Raw genomic sequence first — 15,607 nt, 5'->3', positions numbered from 1 at the left:
TGCTTTTAAGTTTTTTTGGTAAAATAAATCACAATAAGCGTATATTGATTGGGAAAAGATTTGGGGACTTTTTTTTTTTTTTTTTTTTTTTTACTAGTAATTTTAAAACATTTTGGTGATCAGTACTATAAAAATGCACTGATCACTGTAAATGGCACTGGCAGGAAAGGGGTTAACACTAGAGGTTTAAAGATCCCTTTCACACTGGGGCATTTTTCAGGCGCTTTACCAGCATTTTTCGGGCACTGGCAGTGTGAAAGGGCTCTGAAAGCACTCAGGCTTTCGCATTGGGATTGCAGATAAGGCTTCTTCCAAGCGCTTTACAGGTGCCCGAAAAACGCCCCAGTGTGAAAGGGGTCAAAGGGTAAAGTGTTCCCTAGGGAGTTGTTTCTAACCGTCAGGGGGATAGACTGACTGGAAGTAGAGAGAGATCACTGTTCCTGATCACTAGGAACAGCTGATCTCTCTCCTCCCCTGTCAGAACGGGGATCCTCAGGCGAGCTTCCGTGGCGCACGCCGTATCTAATGCATGGACCATTGTACAGGTACGTCAGTTTGCGCAGCCGGGCTGCCCTGGCGCAGTGTGAGCGGTCTGGAAGTGGTTAATCTGCTCAAGCTCTTTCTGCTGGGTTTGTGCGCTTTTACAGTAATGTTTTGTGCTCTTATTGATATATAGATATATCTATTTTAAACTCCATCACTGTGCAGCCTAAAATACAAATACTTAAATGTCTGCCTAGCAATTTTAGGTGGTCTTTCATGTTTCAGCCCAAACTAAACCCCTCTTTGTGGATGTTGTCCTTTTAGACTGAAATTGCCAAACGCTTGAACGTCATCTGTGCCCAGTTGGTGCCTTTTTTATCTCAAGAGGTAAGTCTTGAGATTGTTACCTGTACAGCATATTATTTTCTTTTGCCTATGTAGCCATAATCCTCATCTTTTTTCCTCCTCCCATTACACATCTGCACCTTTCTATCCATTTTATTAATATAGCACCAGCAGCAAGTGGTCCAGGCTGTGGAGAGAGCAAAGCAAGTCACAATGGCAGAGCTGAATGCAGCCATTGGGGTATGTTTTATGGTGATATAGTGCTTTCTGTCTTCATATATAAGCAGAACAGTTGATGACAAAGCTTTAGCACCTTTCTAAGATGTTCTGTTACTATAGCAGAACAAAATGACTTTTCTTATAGCTTGAGGACTTTGTTTCAATAAAAAAAAGGGGGGTAGGGGGTGCACGAGTTTTGTATTTACGCATCTGCTTTCACATCTATTTCTTTTTCTTTTTTTTTATAACTGTCACTTTTAGTTTGGGGGTGGGGTATGGAGAGAACACGTGGATGATCTGCGTTTTACAGTTTCTCAGCCGCTTCCCTTGTGATGCTTTGTGGCAAAAAGTCTCCCCTGTTTCTATTCAGGCAGTTGTGTGTGTTTTAGGGGTTGAAACAGCTGGTGAGGAGACCATATAATGCCTCCTCACTGCCTGTGAAAAAGCCTCTGAAAAAAGGTTTGCTGCGGAATGCTCTTTAGAGAGCAATGGTAGAAATGGTTATCTACAACCCCAATTCCAAAAAAAGTTGTAATGCTGTGTAAAATCTACATAAGGACAGAATCCATTGATTTGCAAATTTTAACTTATTTTATTCCCAATAGAAAACCTATCAAATGTTTAACCACTTTCCGACGTCATTATAACCGAATGACGGCTAAGGCGCAGTCGTCCAGTTCTGGGAGGGTGTCTGTTGACGTCCTCCCAAAACTGCACCAGCTGCTGCACGCTTTGTGATCACTGTCTCCTTCAGACACAGCTGATCACAGATTGGGGTAAAGGGCCAATCACAGCGGCCCTTTACCAGGTGATCAGCTGTGTCCAACCACAGCTGATCACGATGTAAACACACTTGCTAGTTATTGGCATTCCATTCCTCACGCTGTCAGCCTGAGGAGAGCGAGTAACCGGCAAGTGTGAAAAGGGACATCTACACTGATGATCGAGTCACTGGTCATCGGTGTCCTGATTATCAGTAATGCCCCATCAGTGCTGCCTCATCAGAGCACATCCATGAAAAAGAAATATTACCTGTTTGCAAAATTCTTTTTTTTTTTTTCTTGTCAAACCTTGTTTTTTTTTTTTTTTTTTTAGTTTTTGTTTAGCAAAAAAAAATAAACAAACAAACCCAGATTTAATAACACCACAAATCTCTATTTGTGTGAAAAAGAAATTTCCTATGGGTACAGTGCTGCATGACCACGGAATTTGTCATTCAGAGTGTGACCACGCTGAAAATTGGCCTGGGCAGGAAGGGGGTGAAAGTAGCCAGTAGGCAAGTGATTAAACTGAGAAAACTTTACAATTTTAAGAAAAAAAATAAGGTAATTTTAGAATTTGGTGGCAGCAACACGTCTCAAAAATTTTGGGACAGGGCCATATTTTACCACGGTGTAGCAGCCCCTCTTTTAATGACACTATAAATGTCTGGGAACTAAGGAGTTGCTGGAGTTTTGGGAGAGAAATGTCATCCCATTATTGTCTGACCTAAGACTCTTCATGACTGTGAAGCAGTTAGAATGCTATCATATTTTCATTTTAAGGTGCGCCAATTATTGTCATTTGGTAAAAGGTTTGAGCTGCAGGCAGGCCAAATAATAGAGGTATGGGTTTTTTATTTTCCTAATTCATACTTGCTCAGTGGATAGACTCAGTGGATGCAGCATCAGACTGATGCTGCATTTGTCCCCCTGGCGTCTCTGCACTGAGAACTGAGCCACCGAACACTGCCGATGGCTCTGTTCTCGCGCCTCCCTGAGCAGAGCGATGCTGACTCTCGGCATCGCTTCTACTCTACTTCTCTGGGCTCATTGAAGTGCTGAGCAGGTGAGAAACCGGGAGCGGCCATCTCAGCGGCTCGATGAGACTGCCATCAATCAAGGCAGCTGGTGGATCCAGACTTAAAAGTCTGTATGACACCCTGCCCTGACTGATGGCAGTGACATCATCGGAGAGTGGACTTCAGACCACTGTCTGCTGAAAACAGGTCACAGGAGTGCAAATTGAATTGCTCTCCTGTGACCCATAGGAGAAGCCCAGCCTAAAAAGCTAATTTTGGACTTCTCCTTTTAAGCACCCAAACACTTTTGCAAAGAGCAGCCCTGATTCTCCTCTTCTCGGGTCCTTTGCAAGTGCTCCTGGCTCCTCCCTCCTGCCCCCACAGCAAGCGCCTTGCTATGGGGGCACCCTAGCTGCTGCTTTTGTGTCCATTCAGTCAGGGAGCCGTGGCTCGGCCCCGCTCCCTCTCTACTTATTGGCTCACTGACCTTGATTGACAGCAGCGGCAGCCAATGGCACCCACTGCTGTCTCAGCCAATAAGGGACAGTCCCCAGGCAGCCAAGGCTTTTGTGCAACATTGCTGGATTGAAATGGGGCTCAGATAAGTGTGTGTGTGTGTGTGTGTGTGTGTGTGTGTGTGTGTGTGTGTGTGTGTGTGTTTTTTATATATTCATGCATAGAGTGCTTGAAAAAAAAAAAATACAATTCTGCCTTTAGAACCAATTTAAATATGCAAGAAAAAGAGGTCATCTGTATGGGAGCATATACTGCTTTAAAACCTGGATATGTCTTTTAGCATTGATGGTGCCTTTCCAGATGCGCAAGCTGCCCATTCCATACACACTAATGTACCCCTATACTATCAGATGCAGGCTTTTGAACTAAGCACTAATAATAAGCCAGAAGGCCCTTCTCCTCTTTAGTCTGAAATTTGTTTAAATTCTGATGTGCTTGTTCACATACGTTTTTCTACTGTGCACAGACAGTTTTAAATGAGCTTTGGCCCAGAGAAGATGGCAGCATTTCTGCATCATGTTCAGATATGGTTTCTTTTTTGCACGATGGAGCTTTACCTTGCATTTTTGAAGGGCACGACAAACTGTGTACATACAGAGAGTTCTGGAAGTATTCCCAAACCCCAAGTAGTGATGTCCTTTACATAATCATGCCTATTTTTAATGTAGTGCCATCCAAGGGGCCCGATGGGCATCCAATATTGTGTTTCAACCTTGTGCCCAGAGCTTTCACAAGATTCTGTTAATCTTTTAATGATCTGTACTGTAGATGATGATATATTTTAAAGTCTTTGCAATTGTTTGCATTTTATGTAGAGAGATTATTCTAAAATAGCTTGATAATTTTTTGACACATCTTTTCAGATTGGTGAACCTCTGCCCATCTTTACTTCTGAGACACGCTGATTCTTAGGCCTGTTTCACACGAGCTTCAGTTTGTATAAGAACAGTGTGAATGGCAAGCTTTTCTGAAACTTTCAGCAAGCTTTTGGTAAGCTTGAAGCAGCTTCCCCTTAGCCTTGAAAGTGCCCTTCATCTCGTTTGAAAATGTTATACACAGATCTTAATGGGAGTGCCATTTGTCACTGTAAGCTGCTAGCAGGCTTCAGAAAGCTTTAACAAGCTAGTGCTGAAGCCTGCTATAGCTTGTTTTAAAGTGACAGTCGGAACTCTCATTACAATCTGTGTTCAAACTGGAGCTGAATGATCCTTTAAAGGCTTCAATACAGCTTGCTGAAAGCTCTGCAAATGCTTTATAGAAGCTTGCTGTTCACACTGCTCTTATACAAGCTGAAGCCAGTGTGAAACGATCTTTAAGATGCTCTGACTTGTTGCCAATTGACATAATCCATTGCAAAATGTTTTTGCTCTTCCTTGTTGGTATCCCTTCGTTTGCCAGCTTTTTGTTGCCCTGCCCAACTTTTTTGAGACGTGTTGCTGCCATCTATTTCAAAATGACCTATTTTTTTTTTTTGCTTAAAATTATACATTTTCTCAGTTTAAACATGTGATATGTTTATTTTCTGTAAAAAAAAATGTTTTTAATATTGGCAGATCATTATGTTTTATGTAGATTTTACAAAGCGTCCCAACTTGTTTTGAAATGGGTTTGTATTTGAGCAAATCATTGACACATCAGGTTGTATAACTGGCTTTTGAGATTTACCATTCATTCTATGTAAACAGGTTAATTTTTGTGACACATTGATTTCTTGTTCAGTAAAATTTTATTTTTTTCCTCTTTCATCCTTTTTGTTTTGTTCGCCCTCTTTCATATATTGTTCATAAACTTCTATTACTCTTCCTACTCCTTCTGAACCTGAAACCAGCATCAGCTACAGGCTCAACACCTTTCTCATCATGCTCCTCCCATTCCTCTTACACCTCATCCATCTAGCTTGCAACAACCTGGCCTAGCTGCTGCCACTAGTGCCTCCAGTTTGCTGGCGCTTTCGGGTGTCCTTGGTCTGCAGAGTCAGCTGGCAGTGAAAGAGAGTCTCGCCGACTCAGACCACAGAGGTATGTTTAGCATTTAGTTTAGCTATTTTTTTGAGAAATCCCTTCTTTAACCACTTTAACCCCGGAAAGGTTCTACCCCCTTCATGACAGGCCATTTTTTGAGATACAGCACTGCTTACTTTTACTGACAATTGCGCGGTCGTGCGACGATGTACCTAAATAAAATTGATGGGGTTTTTTTTTTTTTTTTTTTTTAAATCTAATTTCTTCAATTTAAGCCAATATGTATTCTGCTATATATTTTTGGTAAAAAAAAAAAAAAAAAGAATCATCCCAATACGTGTATATTGATTGATTGGTTTGCGCAAATGATGTAGCATCTACAAACGATGGGATATTTTTTATGGAAATTTGTATTTTTTCATGTGGGGTTTTTTATTTTATTTTTTTCCAGGACTGCAATATTGTGGTGGACAAATCGGACACCTAACCACAAACTTTTTTTTTTTTTTTTTTGGCAACTAATGACACTAATACAGTGATCAGTGCTAAAAATATGTACTAATGACACTGGCAGGGAAGGGGTTAATACCAGGAGTGATCAAAGGGTTAAGTATGTCCCTAGAGGCTGCTTACTGTGTGGGGATTGCCATGATTAGGAGAACACAGATCCGTGTTCCTGCTTGGCAGGAACACAAGATCTGTCCTGATGGGAGAACATAATCTGCCTTGTTTACATAGGCAGATCGCCGTTCTGCCTCTCTGGGGAACGATCACGGTTGGCTGGCAGACATCCCGTCTCCTGGACCCACTTATTGGCTCCCCCTCTGTCCAATCAGCACTCCCCCAGAGGCTACTGTACAAAGTGATGCACAGATGTGTCGTTTCGCGCAGCCGGGCGGCTTTGCCAGAGTAAATGTGTGGAAGGCAGACCGGAAGTAGAAGAGAACCAGTGGTTAAAGAGAAATGACTGTGCTTATGCTAGAACTGGAATATTAGGTCTTGTATTCTAATTGAGCATTCGGCTTATGAATTCGTTTTTCTTTTTTTCATTATGGTTTCACACTTTGAGGTCACCTGACGCTTGATATAATGTTTGTTTGTGCATTTACAGTGTGTGTGTGTGTGTGTATGATGATGATAATTTGTGTTTGGTCTGATTAGAGGACCAAAAAATGTAGCGAGTAAGGGGAAAGCAAAGAGAAAATGTAGGGAAAAAGAGTAGGAGAGTGAAAACATGGGAGTCTGCCTGGCCACCAATCCAGTGTAGATCTCAAGTGTTTGATACCTGTGAGCACAGTAGTTTTAATCACCTTTCCATTTGGCCCAGTCTGAGTGAGTGAGACCTTGAGTCTTCTGAGTGGCTGGTCCAGTTACTTAATCATCTGGTGCTATTGTTATCTGAATAAAAAAAAGTGAATATCCCATTTTAAAGAAGTTGCTGCTTAACAGCTGGCTTCTCGGTGTGCAAAAAAAGGCTAAATACGAAGAAATTGGGAAGGGGGGCAGAGGAGGAAGAGCAGAACTTCCCTTTTTTGGGTAAAGTTGCGCTTTTAGTATCATTCCATTTTTTTTTAATAAAGGAATATATGTGGAAAACCATCATACATATTTTTTTTAATTCCAGGTGCCTTTTGCTGAGTATATAAAGGCTATTAACTGGTAACCTGTTTGCAAAGTGGTGCGAGACCTGTGTAGGCTATGAACAGATTTGGCAAAATGAATTGATAAGATATTTAGTTAAATGGATGGCCTCATACGTGTAATGAATTGTACCAAATATTTTTTTTTTATTATTGTGATGATAAATACAAGGTCTTCTTCGCATGACCTTTTTAGCTGCATACACCATATTTCGGCATCAAGAATCGGAGGATTCTTGTGGCTTGAATGACTGACTGTGAATAGTGGTGGCGCTCAACCTATATAAAGTAATGACAGGCTGGAAGCCGCTGCTGTTTGCATGTAGCTGCACACCAAGCAGTTACCTGCGGTTACGGACAGATGTCCAAGCCTAGACACAGCTGGCTGCATCCATCCCTAACCACAGGTAACCCTGTGGTATGAGACTTCATGCAAACGGTGGCAGCTGCTGTCAACCTGTCAGTTTTTATAGGCTAAGCAGCAAACGCTATTTGCATGCATCTCTCATTCAACCCGCAAAAACTTGCCAATTCTTGCTGCTGGAACCAGTATATGCAGCTTAACCACCGTTTTGAAGGAGGCCTAAAAGAACTGGACGCTCCAGGCAGGAGGCCTTAATGTACATTCAGGTTAAAACAAAAACTGCAAGAAGGGCCTGTGACGTATAATTATGCAAACGGACTGCTGTGCTAAATTTACGTTACGAGCGAGACGAGTATGTTGGATATTTAGTGCCGGTTTGCAGCTTTTGATTGTTGGTAAATTAACCCTTTTTATTGTTTGTGATAGCTTATATTTGGTGAGGAAGAATGAAGGGATCAATGACTGGGAAATGCAAACTGAACTGGTGTGGGTAGAGTGGGTCAGATGTCTGCCGAAGACTTGTGACGATTTAGATATGTGAGAACTAGGATGATTTTTGCAGTGGGTAAAGCGGGGTGATAAATTAATAATCTTGACTAAAATTAACCAGCTATTTTCCTTTTTCCTTTTTCATTGCTCACTTGTTTCCATGGAGACAGACAGAGACCCAGGACCAGTGAGTATAACATGCTATATTGTTGTTGGATGGGTGGGGTTGAATCTGGTTTTGGTTTTAATTTTGGCCTGGTTGTGCTTAGTCTGAGATGAAAATATCTATTATAAAAGGTGCTATTTTAATATACTACTTTTTCAGCATGCCAAGTGCTCGCTATTCACAGTTAGGAATTCTTTTTGTATATAATAGAATATTTGGAATGGTAGTTCCTTTTTTAAATGTTTGATCTTTAAAGCTGTCTGTTGGCACATATGTAGGCTACCTTTTTGTATTGCTTCCTGGCAGTCTGTATAATTTGGGTTCTGTGAATGAATTGTTTTCTTCTTGCCATAGGGTTGTTTGGTCTTTGTATTGTTAATGGACTGCCATTTATATATGTGCCAGTGCGATTAAAAATTTTACTTTCTTTTTCAGAGCTGTGTTACTCTGCCAAATGGGGAACGTGTACGGACCTTGTCAGATTATCTAAACAGCAACAAAAAGCGTAAAACCGAAGAGAAAGACTTTGGAACAGACTATGTGAGTGTCCATTTTGTAATGGTTGACTCATTTATAGTAATCCTAGGTATGCATGCTATATGGTCAATTTAGGCATTAGCCAGTTAACCTACTGGGATGTTTTGGCATTCTAATAGAAAATCGGTACCATGGCAGAAACCCACTTAAACAAGCTCAGTACAGAGATAATTCTGTCCAGGATCTCTGATGGTGCTCAATTCTGACAATACTACTGTAATTTTCAGGGCAGTGATGCTGACCGAAGTGAGGACAATCTTGTGGTGGATGAAGTAAGTAACTTTGGAGTTGTCATCTTTCAGGCAAAGTTTTTATTTAGTGGTTATTGAGGATAAAAAAGGCAAATGGCTGAGAGGTACAGTGAGTGTGATATGTTTCTCCAGGATCCTGCTTCACCGCATAGTGTCCATTCCTACTCCTCACGGGAGAATGGTGTGGATAAAACAAACCTACAAAGGAAGGATCCTCCTCCCGCTAGCCCAAACTCCATGACCTCATCTAGCAGTGTGTCTCCTTCCAGGAGCAAGGACCTTCCAACGGTAATAGCATTGTAATCTAACGCTTTAACCCAAACCCAATGCTTGGGGGCAAGCTTTTTTGAATAGCATAAGCATGTTTTTTTTTTTTTTCAATAGTAGCTTGCCTTAAAAAAAAAAAAAAAAACATGCAGAAAACTGTAATGCTGAAGTTCAAGCATTTTTTAGATTCAGTTTAACATTGTTCCTATTTCAGCAGGTGGAAAAGGCAGGAACACCAGGTTTAAAATCCAGTACTCCAAACTCCCAAAGTGACATGAGCACCCCAGGTCCCAGTGGTTCTAGCGCATCTCAGTTCCGGCCTCTTTCCAGCAAATCTGCTATTGATCCTCTTGGTATGTTGAACTTTTCAGGGGTGGAGGGAAGCATGAAGTATTTGTGGTCTTTGCTTAAATTTGGTTTCTGCAAGCTGTTACACTGGCTTTCCATTTCTGTGTCTACAGCTCTGGGACTGCGTGCACCTCTGGGAGCACAGGGAGGCTATCCTGCAGCATTTAGCATTGCTCACCCTTCCGCCAGTGCTGAGGGAGCTGGAGCCTATGCAGGCCTTCATCTCATGTCACCACAGCTTAATGGAGCAGCAGCTGGAACCTATGGAAGAACCTCTTTAGTGAGTACCAATTTTCAGCCAGTCTTGCAGATTTACTGAAAAGAGAATCTGACACGAAGAAATTGACAGGCAGCAGCACGTTCATTGTCCTCAGTCTGTCCTTCCCCAGCAGCACATAATCACTTGCCACTCTGTTCAGCTGCCTGATGCAAAGAAAATATCTAGTATTTTACAATATAGAGGAGCATGCAACTCGCTCCTTTTTTTTTTTTTTTTTTTTTTTGTCAATGCTGGTAGGCCTCATGTTGTCACTTGGAATGGGAAAGCAATCTTCAAGCCTTGTGTAAGCTCGGACTACAGCAACTAAGAGCTTACACAGGATTTCTCTTTTCCTGGTAATTTGAAAGGAATGGCAGGGGAGTAAAGGAATGTAGAGTAAGTGCTGCTTTGTCCTACCTAAGCAAAGGTTTGCATCATAGTGTTACTAAGGTCCCTTTCACACTTCCAAAGTCACGTGATTTTTACAAAACCGTCATATGGTTGTGGATCTGACTTTGATCTCCGAGATAACAGGCACTGTATTTTTTTAAAACCCGGCATGGGTTCCACCTCCGAGAGCATACCAGGCCCTTCGGTCTGGATTTTAAGGGCATCCCCCACACAAAAACTGCGTGGGGGTCTGCCCATGATCCATATCAGACCCTTATCCGAGCACACAGCCCGGCAGGTTAGGAAAGGGGGTGGGGACATGCAAGCGCCCCCCTACTCCTGAACCGTACCAGGCCGCATACCCTCAACATGGGGGGGGGGGGATGGGTGCTTAGGGGCAGGGTGGGCCCTGCGCCCACCACCCCAAAGCACCTTGTCCCCATGTTGATGACAAGGGCCTCTTCCCGACAACCCTGGCAATTGGTTGTCGGTCTGCAGACAGACAGGAGGCTTATCAGAATCTGGAGGGCCCCAGATCCCGGCCCCCCCACCCTATGTGACTGAGTATGGGGGTTTTTTTTTCTGGTTCTTCTCCCTCTGTCCGGTGTCTTCTGCCAGGTCTCCACCCGATATCCTCTGCGCTTTTGCTCGCTCTTGCCTTCTCCGTTGTTTTCTTCCCTCTGCTGCTCTTTCGATGTTGACTTGACGCTCTCTCCCACTATACTGTGTGCAGTGACTTATATTGGCATGGGGCGGGGTCACGGGTGATGTCATCCAGTGACCCCCCCACCCCTTATGATGTCACCACCCCATCATGCCCCAAGGCGGTGAGGTCATAAGGGGTGGGGGCCTTCACATGACGTCACGCGGTGACCCTGCCCCATGCCAATATAAGTCGTTGCACACTGCATTATAGCGGAGAGAGCGTTGAGTCAACATCGGAAGAAGACAACGGACAACACCGGGCCAGAGCAAGATAAAGAACAGAAGATGGCAGAGGAGACCCGGCAGAAGACACTGAACAGAGGGAGAAGAAATCGGGAGAGAGCCCCGGAGCTGCCTAATACACTACACAGAGTAATTTATTTGACACTTTTTTTTTTTTTTTTTTTTTTTTTTTCAGGTGAATGGAAATGTACCCCATTGTCATTCACATAGGGTGGGGGGCCAGGATCTGGGGCCCCTTATTAAGGGGGGTCCCAGATTACGATGAGCCCCCCACCTGCAGACCCCAACAACCAACGGCCAGGATTGTCGCAAAGAGGCCATTGTCCCTCATCATGGGGACAAGTGCCTTGGGGTGCACCCCCCCATGTTGAGGGCATGTGGCCTAGTACTGTTCAGAAGAGGGGGGGCGCTGGCTCCTCCCCACCCCTTTTCCTGATCTGCCGGGCTGTGTGCTCGCATAAGGGTCTGGTATGGATTTTGGGGGGGATCCCCACAACGTTTTTTTGACGTGGGGCTTCCCATGCTGGTTTAAAACAAAAAATTTGCTGCGGATTTCCCCTTCAATATAATCAGAGCACATGTTGCTTGCCAAAGTCAAATACGTTAATACGGGGATCCAACTTAAAAAAGATAAAAAAAAGTATTGCAGGCAGGATTTGGTCATGCTAATATGAATGGTAGTCATTGAAAATCATGGGGAATGACTTGTCATGCGACTTTGCAGTCCCAAATCGTGGGACAGGTCGTATGGGTGTGAAAGAGGCCTAAAGGCTTATTTAATTTGTTTGCTTAAAAATAACATGTTATACTTGCCTGTTCTGTGTAGTGGTTTTGCAAAGAGCAGGTCCTCCAGTTATTGGGTCCCTTGCTGGTGCTCCTAGCCCCTCCCTCCTGCCCAGTGCCCCCACAGCAAGCAGCTTGCCATGGGGGCCCCCAAGCCGCTGCTCTGTGTGTCCATTTGGACATGGAGCCACAGCATGGCCCCCTCCCTCTCTCTCCTGATTGGCTCCCACTGCTGTCAAAGTGGGTGAACCAATGGTGCCTGCTGCTGTCTCGGCCAATAAGGAGGGAGAGTACCAGGCAGCCAAACTTCTTGTACAACATCGTTGGATCAAGATGGGGCTTAGGTAAGCATTAGGGACACTGAGCGGGAAGCTGCACACAGATTTTTTTTTTTTTTTTTATCTTGATGCATAGAATGCATTAAGATAAAAAAAAACTTCTGCCTTTACAACCACTTTAAGCATTTGTTTCCACAAATGATAGGCTTGCTTTATTAAAACACAAAAGGCTTGTCATTAGAAAGTTAATGCTGTCCCTTGACACACGTTTAAGCTGAAATTGATACTTGCTGTGAATATAATTGGGAGAAACAGGAGAATTTTACTGGTTGTCCATTACCATTTTTCTTTAGGTTGGCTATGATCCACATGCACACATGCGGAGTTTGGGAGCTGCTATTCCAGGGGCTTCATCTGGAAAACCGTGAGTTTTTGTTCTGCAGTATATTTGTGAGATATCTAGTCTAAAAGGATCTTGGTGGTAAAATAAATGCAGTGATTGGTCTTTAATTCCATGACACTGTATTGCCTGTACACTTTACTATTTAACCCCTCTGTTAAGTAGAGTGATATCTGTAAGGCTGTTGGGCAGAAAGCAAAACAATTCTGAAAGATTAAGCCAGGCCAGGTTGTTTTTATGTTTCATTTAGAATTACTGTAAAGCGGCGTTCCGCCTGGGGGAATTTTTTTTTTTTAGCTAAGCAGCTACAAATACTGTAGCTGCTGACTTTTAATGTAAGGACACTTACCTGTCAAGCGAGCTCGTGATGTCGGCACCTGTCCCTCGGCTTCCCAGCCTGTTTCCTACTGCGCATATGTGAGTTGCGATGAGCGCTCTGAATGGTCCCTGCTGTCTTCTGGGACCTGTGTGTCTCCCAGAAGGCAGCGGAGGAGGAGGAGGGGCCAGACAGTTTGAGCAGATACCTGTATTTGACAGATATCCACTCCCCCCCCGCCCCACTGAAAAGTGCCAAATGTGGCACCGGATGGGGGGGAATCCGATCTGCAAAAGTTCAATTTCTGGGTGGAACTCCGCTTTAAGACTTTTTTATATATATATATATATATATATATATATATATATATATATATATATATATATATATATATATATACCCTGGAGCCCCTTTCTTATGGTTGGTAGGTTAATGTAAGCAGCTACACAGCAAATCAGAATTCTTGCTAAATTTAGTATACAGATTTGGTCAAGTGGTTCTTGTTAAAATGGAAAAATTACTGATCTAAAGTGACTTTGATGGAATTTGCTGATCTCCTGGGATTTTCACACTGCGGTATCTGCAATGTCAAAAATATCCATTGGTCGTTTTTGTAGATGAAAGAAAGCATCTTGTAAATGAATGAGGTTGGTAGAGAATAATCCGATTTTGTTCAAGCTGATAAGTGGGCTGTAGAAATAACTGCTGTTTGCTGCTATGGTGTGCAGAAGGACATCTGTGAATGCACAACACGTTCTACATTGAAGTAGAATGGCATCACCAAAATGTCATTCAAAGATTGGAAAACTTTGCCAACTCTGACAAATCCTGATTCATGATGTAATCCGTAGGTGGTTGAGTGGGAATTTGATGTTAACCAAACAAATCTAAGGGTGGGTGTGGCATGGACCAGAATCCTTTTTTAGGTATACCAGTCGGTGAAGATGGCCGACTGCCGTTGTTTGCCTTTTTCGGAGAATGTTGCCGGACTGTCCAATATTTTTTTGTCATTAACTTGGAACAAGCATGTTGTATAGAAGTTAAAATTCCTTTTCTCTGTACTTGTAAGGCCGGTGACATTTCGAAGCCCTGCTCAGGTTTGGCACACTGTGGTTGTATTGTTTGCGTGTGTGCTAGACATCTTGTAAAGATTTGCATCCTGCCTGATCGGGTGCAGTATCTTTCTCTACTGAAAGAACAGTGGCTGCTGTACCAAACTGGCCCCTTTTTTTTATGAAGCTTGGTTATGGAATCTGTATCCCCCCCCCCCTTTTATCAGGCCCAGGGAACCCAAAAAGTCTCCACTGCTTGGGATAGTGGGGGTTATTTATGTACACAAGATGCAACTCTCGTGTGAACAGGGCCCTAAAGCAGCTCAGAAATGAAAGCCTGCATAATTCTCTGTAATTTTATGGAATGCTTTCAGTCCTAGACAGAGAGAATTCAGAATACAAAGGGTGATCTGAATCGGTACTAGATATGTGTACATAATTGCCTTGTCTTGTAAGTAGAATGGTTTACATGTCATCCTACTAAATGTTGGGAAACTTTCAACATGTGGCTATAATACCGGATACACTGGCTTTTCTTTTTAAGTGTTCTTTCAGTGCTTTAACTGTGTGTGTGTGTGTGTGTGTGTTCTCATCTATAGATTGTTGAAAATATTGTTAATTTCAAGCTACAAATCAAGCTTTTTCTCATATTTTTAAATAAAATGGTCAGATTTTGTTTTCCTTCTTTTAAATATGTCTTTTTTTTATTTGAGAGATTTTAGCTCAAATTACTGTTTTGGTGGTAAAGGATGTGAGGGCAAATCTGTAGTAATACAGGAGGTATAGGTTCCAAGTTATTCCCATTAATGAAGTGAGCTTGCTTATGTGTCCTATAATTCCAAAGTAGGCATTTTCTTGTTGCCCACCTTAAATTGTGCCTTTTGTATTGGAGTTTTCTTTGGGAGCTTACAAATGTAGACTGTAGATATTTCAACACAAAAAAGCTCATACACACTCTTTACAATCTGACTGTACAATTTCCTCTTATGAGGCTCAACCTAAATGAATTGTTTAGTTTGCGATCAGGCAGCCTTTTGCACTGCGTAGTGGTTGGTAGACCTAAAAGAAGCTTTACAGTCACGTTCTACCACATTCGGCAAGCTTATTTTACATGGAAACAATATTTTGAGCCTTTTTATTTGCCGTGTTAACATGTAAAAAGCATTTAGTTAACATGCAAGTATGCATCTCTCTTTGGTTAGCTGGAATAGTGTTCTTTTCCTACATGGCCATTCAGAAGTAGTTATATTGTAAACTATTTTTATTGATTTGACAGAGTAGTACAAAAATGTAGAGAACACGTGTGGGACCTGAAATTGAGTTAACAATAATAGACAGAATATTTCCCCTTGGCAATGAAATCTTTTATGGAATATATTGTCCACAGTCTTGGTATTGGGGGATGCACTGTAGAGCACAATGGCATCTTTTGTGCATAGAGAACATATGCTGTTTATTGCTTCATAATTTAATTTGGCAGTTACTCTATATAGGCTCAGTTTAAAGTATAAGTTCACCTTTCCTGGAAAATATATGCACATATTTTTGCAGGGGAAAAAAAATATGCATTTATACTTCTGAAATTGCCCTTGCTGTTAATTCTTAAGATATATTTCCCATGATGGTACATAATGTAACCATGGTTTGCGTAATGTATGTATTTTTACTTTCTGTATTTTGGATCGGCTCCTTGGCTGAAAGAAAAATGAGAGCGTTATTGGAAACCTAAATTTTGTAATTTTATTTTAAGTAGGTGTATTATCTTGTTGAGACATATTGTCATAGGAGATTGTGGAAAAACAGTTCTGTGCCACT

At 42.2% G+C, this 15,607-nt stretch overlaps 1 protein-coding gene across 9 annotated transcripts in view; it reads left to right on the top strand.

The window, feature by feature from the left end:
• The window catches only part of LOC120909999 (transducin-like enhancer protein 1), a 62,865-nt gene that overhangs the window by 37,714 nt on the left and 9,544 nt on the right, over positions 1-15,607 (top strand). For 5 of the 9 annotated variants that reach the window (XM_040321885.1, XM_040321849.1, XM_040321823.1 and 2 more), the window contains 10 exons: positions 808-870; positions 994-1,068; positions 5,172-5,361; positions 7,968-7,984; positions 8,399-8,503; positions 8,728-8,772; positions 8,884-9,039; positions 9,233-9,371; positions 9,480-9,646; positions 12,378-12,448. In XM_040321885.1, coding sequence (XP_040177819.1) covers positions 808-870; positions 994-1,068; positions 5,172-5,361; positions 7,968-7,984; positions 8,399-8,503; positions 8,728-8,772; positions 8,884-9,039; positions 9,233-9,371; positions 9,480-9,646; positions 12,378-12,448 — 1,028 coding nt within the window. The remainder of the gene's footprint in view (positions 1-807; positions 871-993; positions 1,069-5,171; positions 5,362-7,967; positions 7,985-8,398; positions 8,504-8,727; positions 8,773-8,883; positions 9,040-9,232; positions 9,372-9,479; positions 9,647-12,377; positions 12,449-15,607) is intronic. The other 4 variants (XM_040321842.1, XM_040321867.1, XM_040321877.1 and 1 more) reach the window with 4 other exon arrangements.

Source organism: Rana temporaria, chromosome 1 (genome assembly GCF_905171775.1).
Source record: "Rana temporaria chromosome 1, aRanTem1.1, whole genome shotgun sequence".
In the NCBI taxonomy this organism is placed as follows: domain Eukaryota; kingdom Metazoa; phylum Chordata; class Amphibia; order Anura; family Ranidae; genus Rana; species Rana temporaria.
This window is presented reverse-complemented; position numbering and strand designations above follow the sequence as displayed.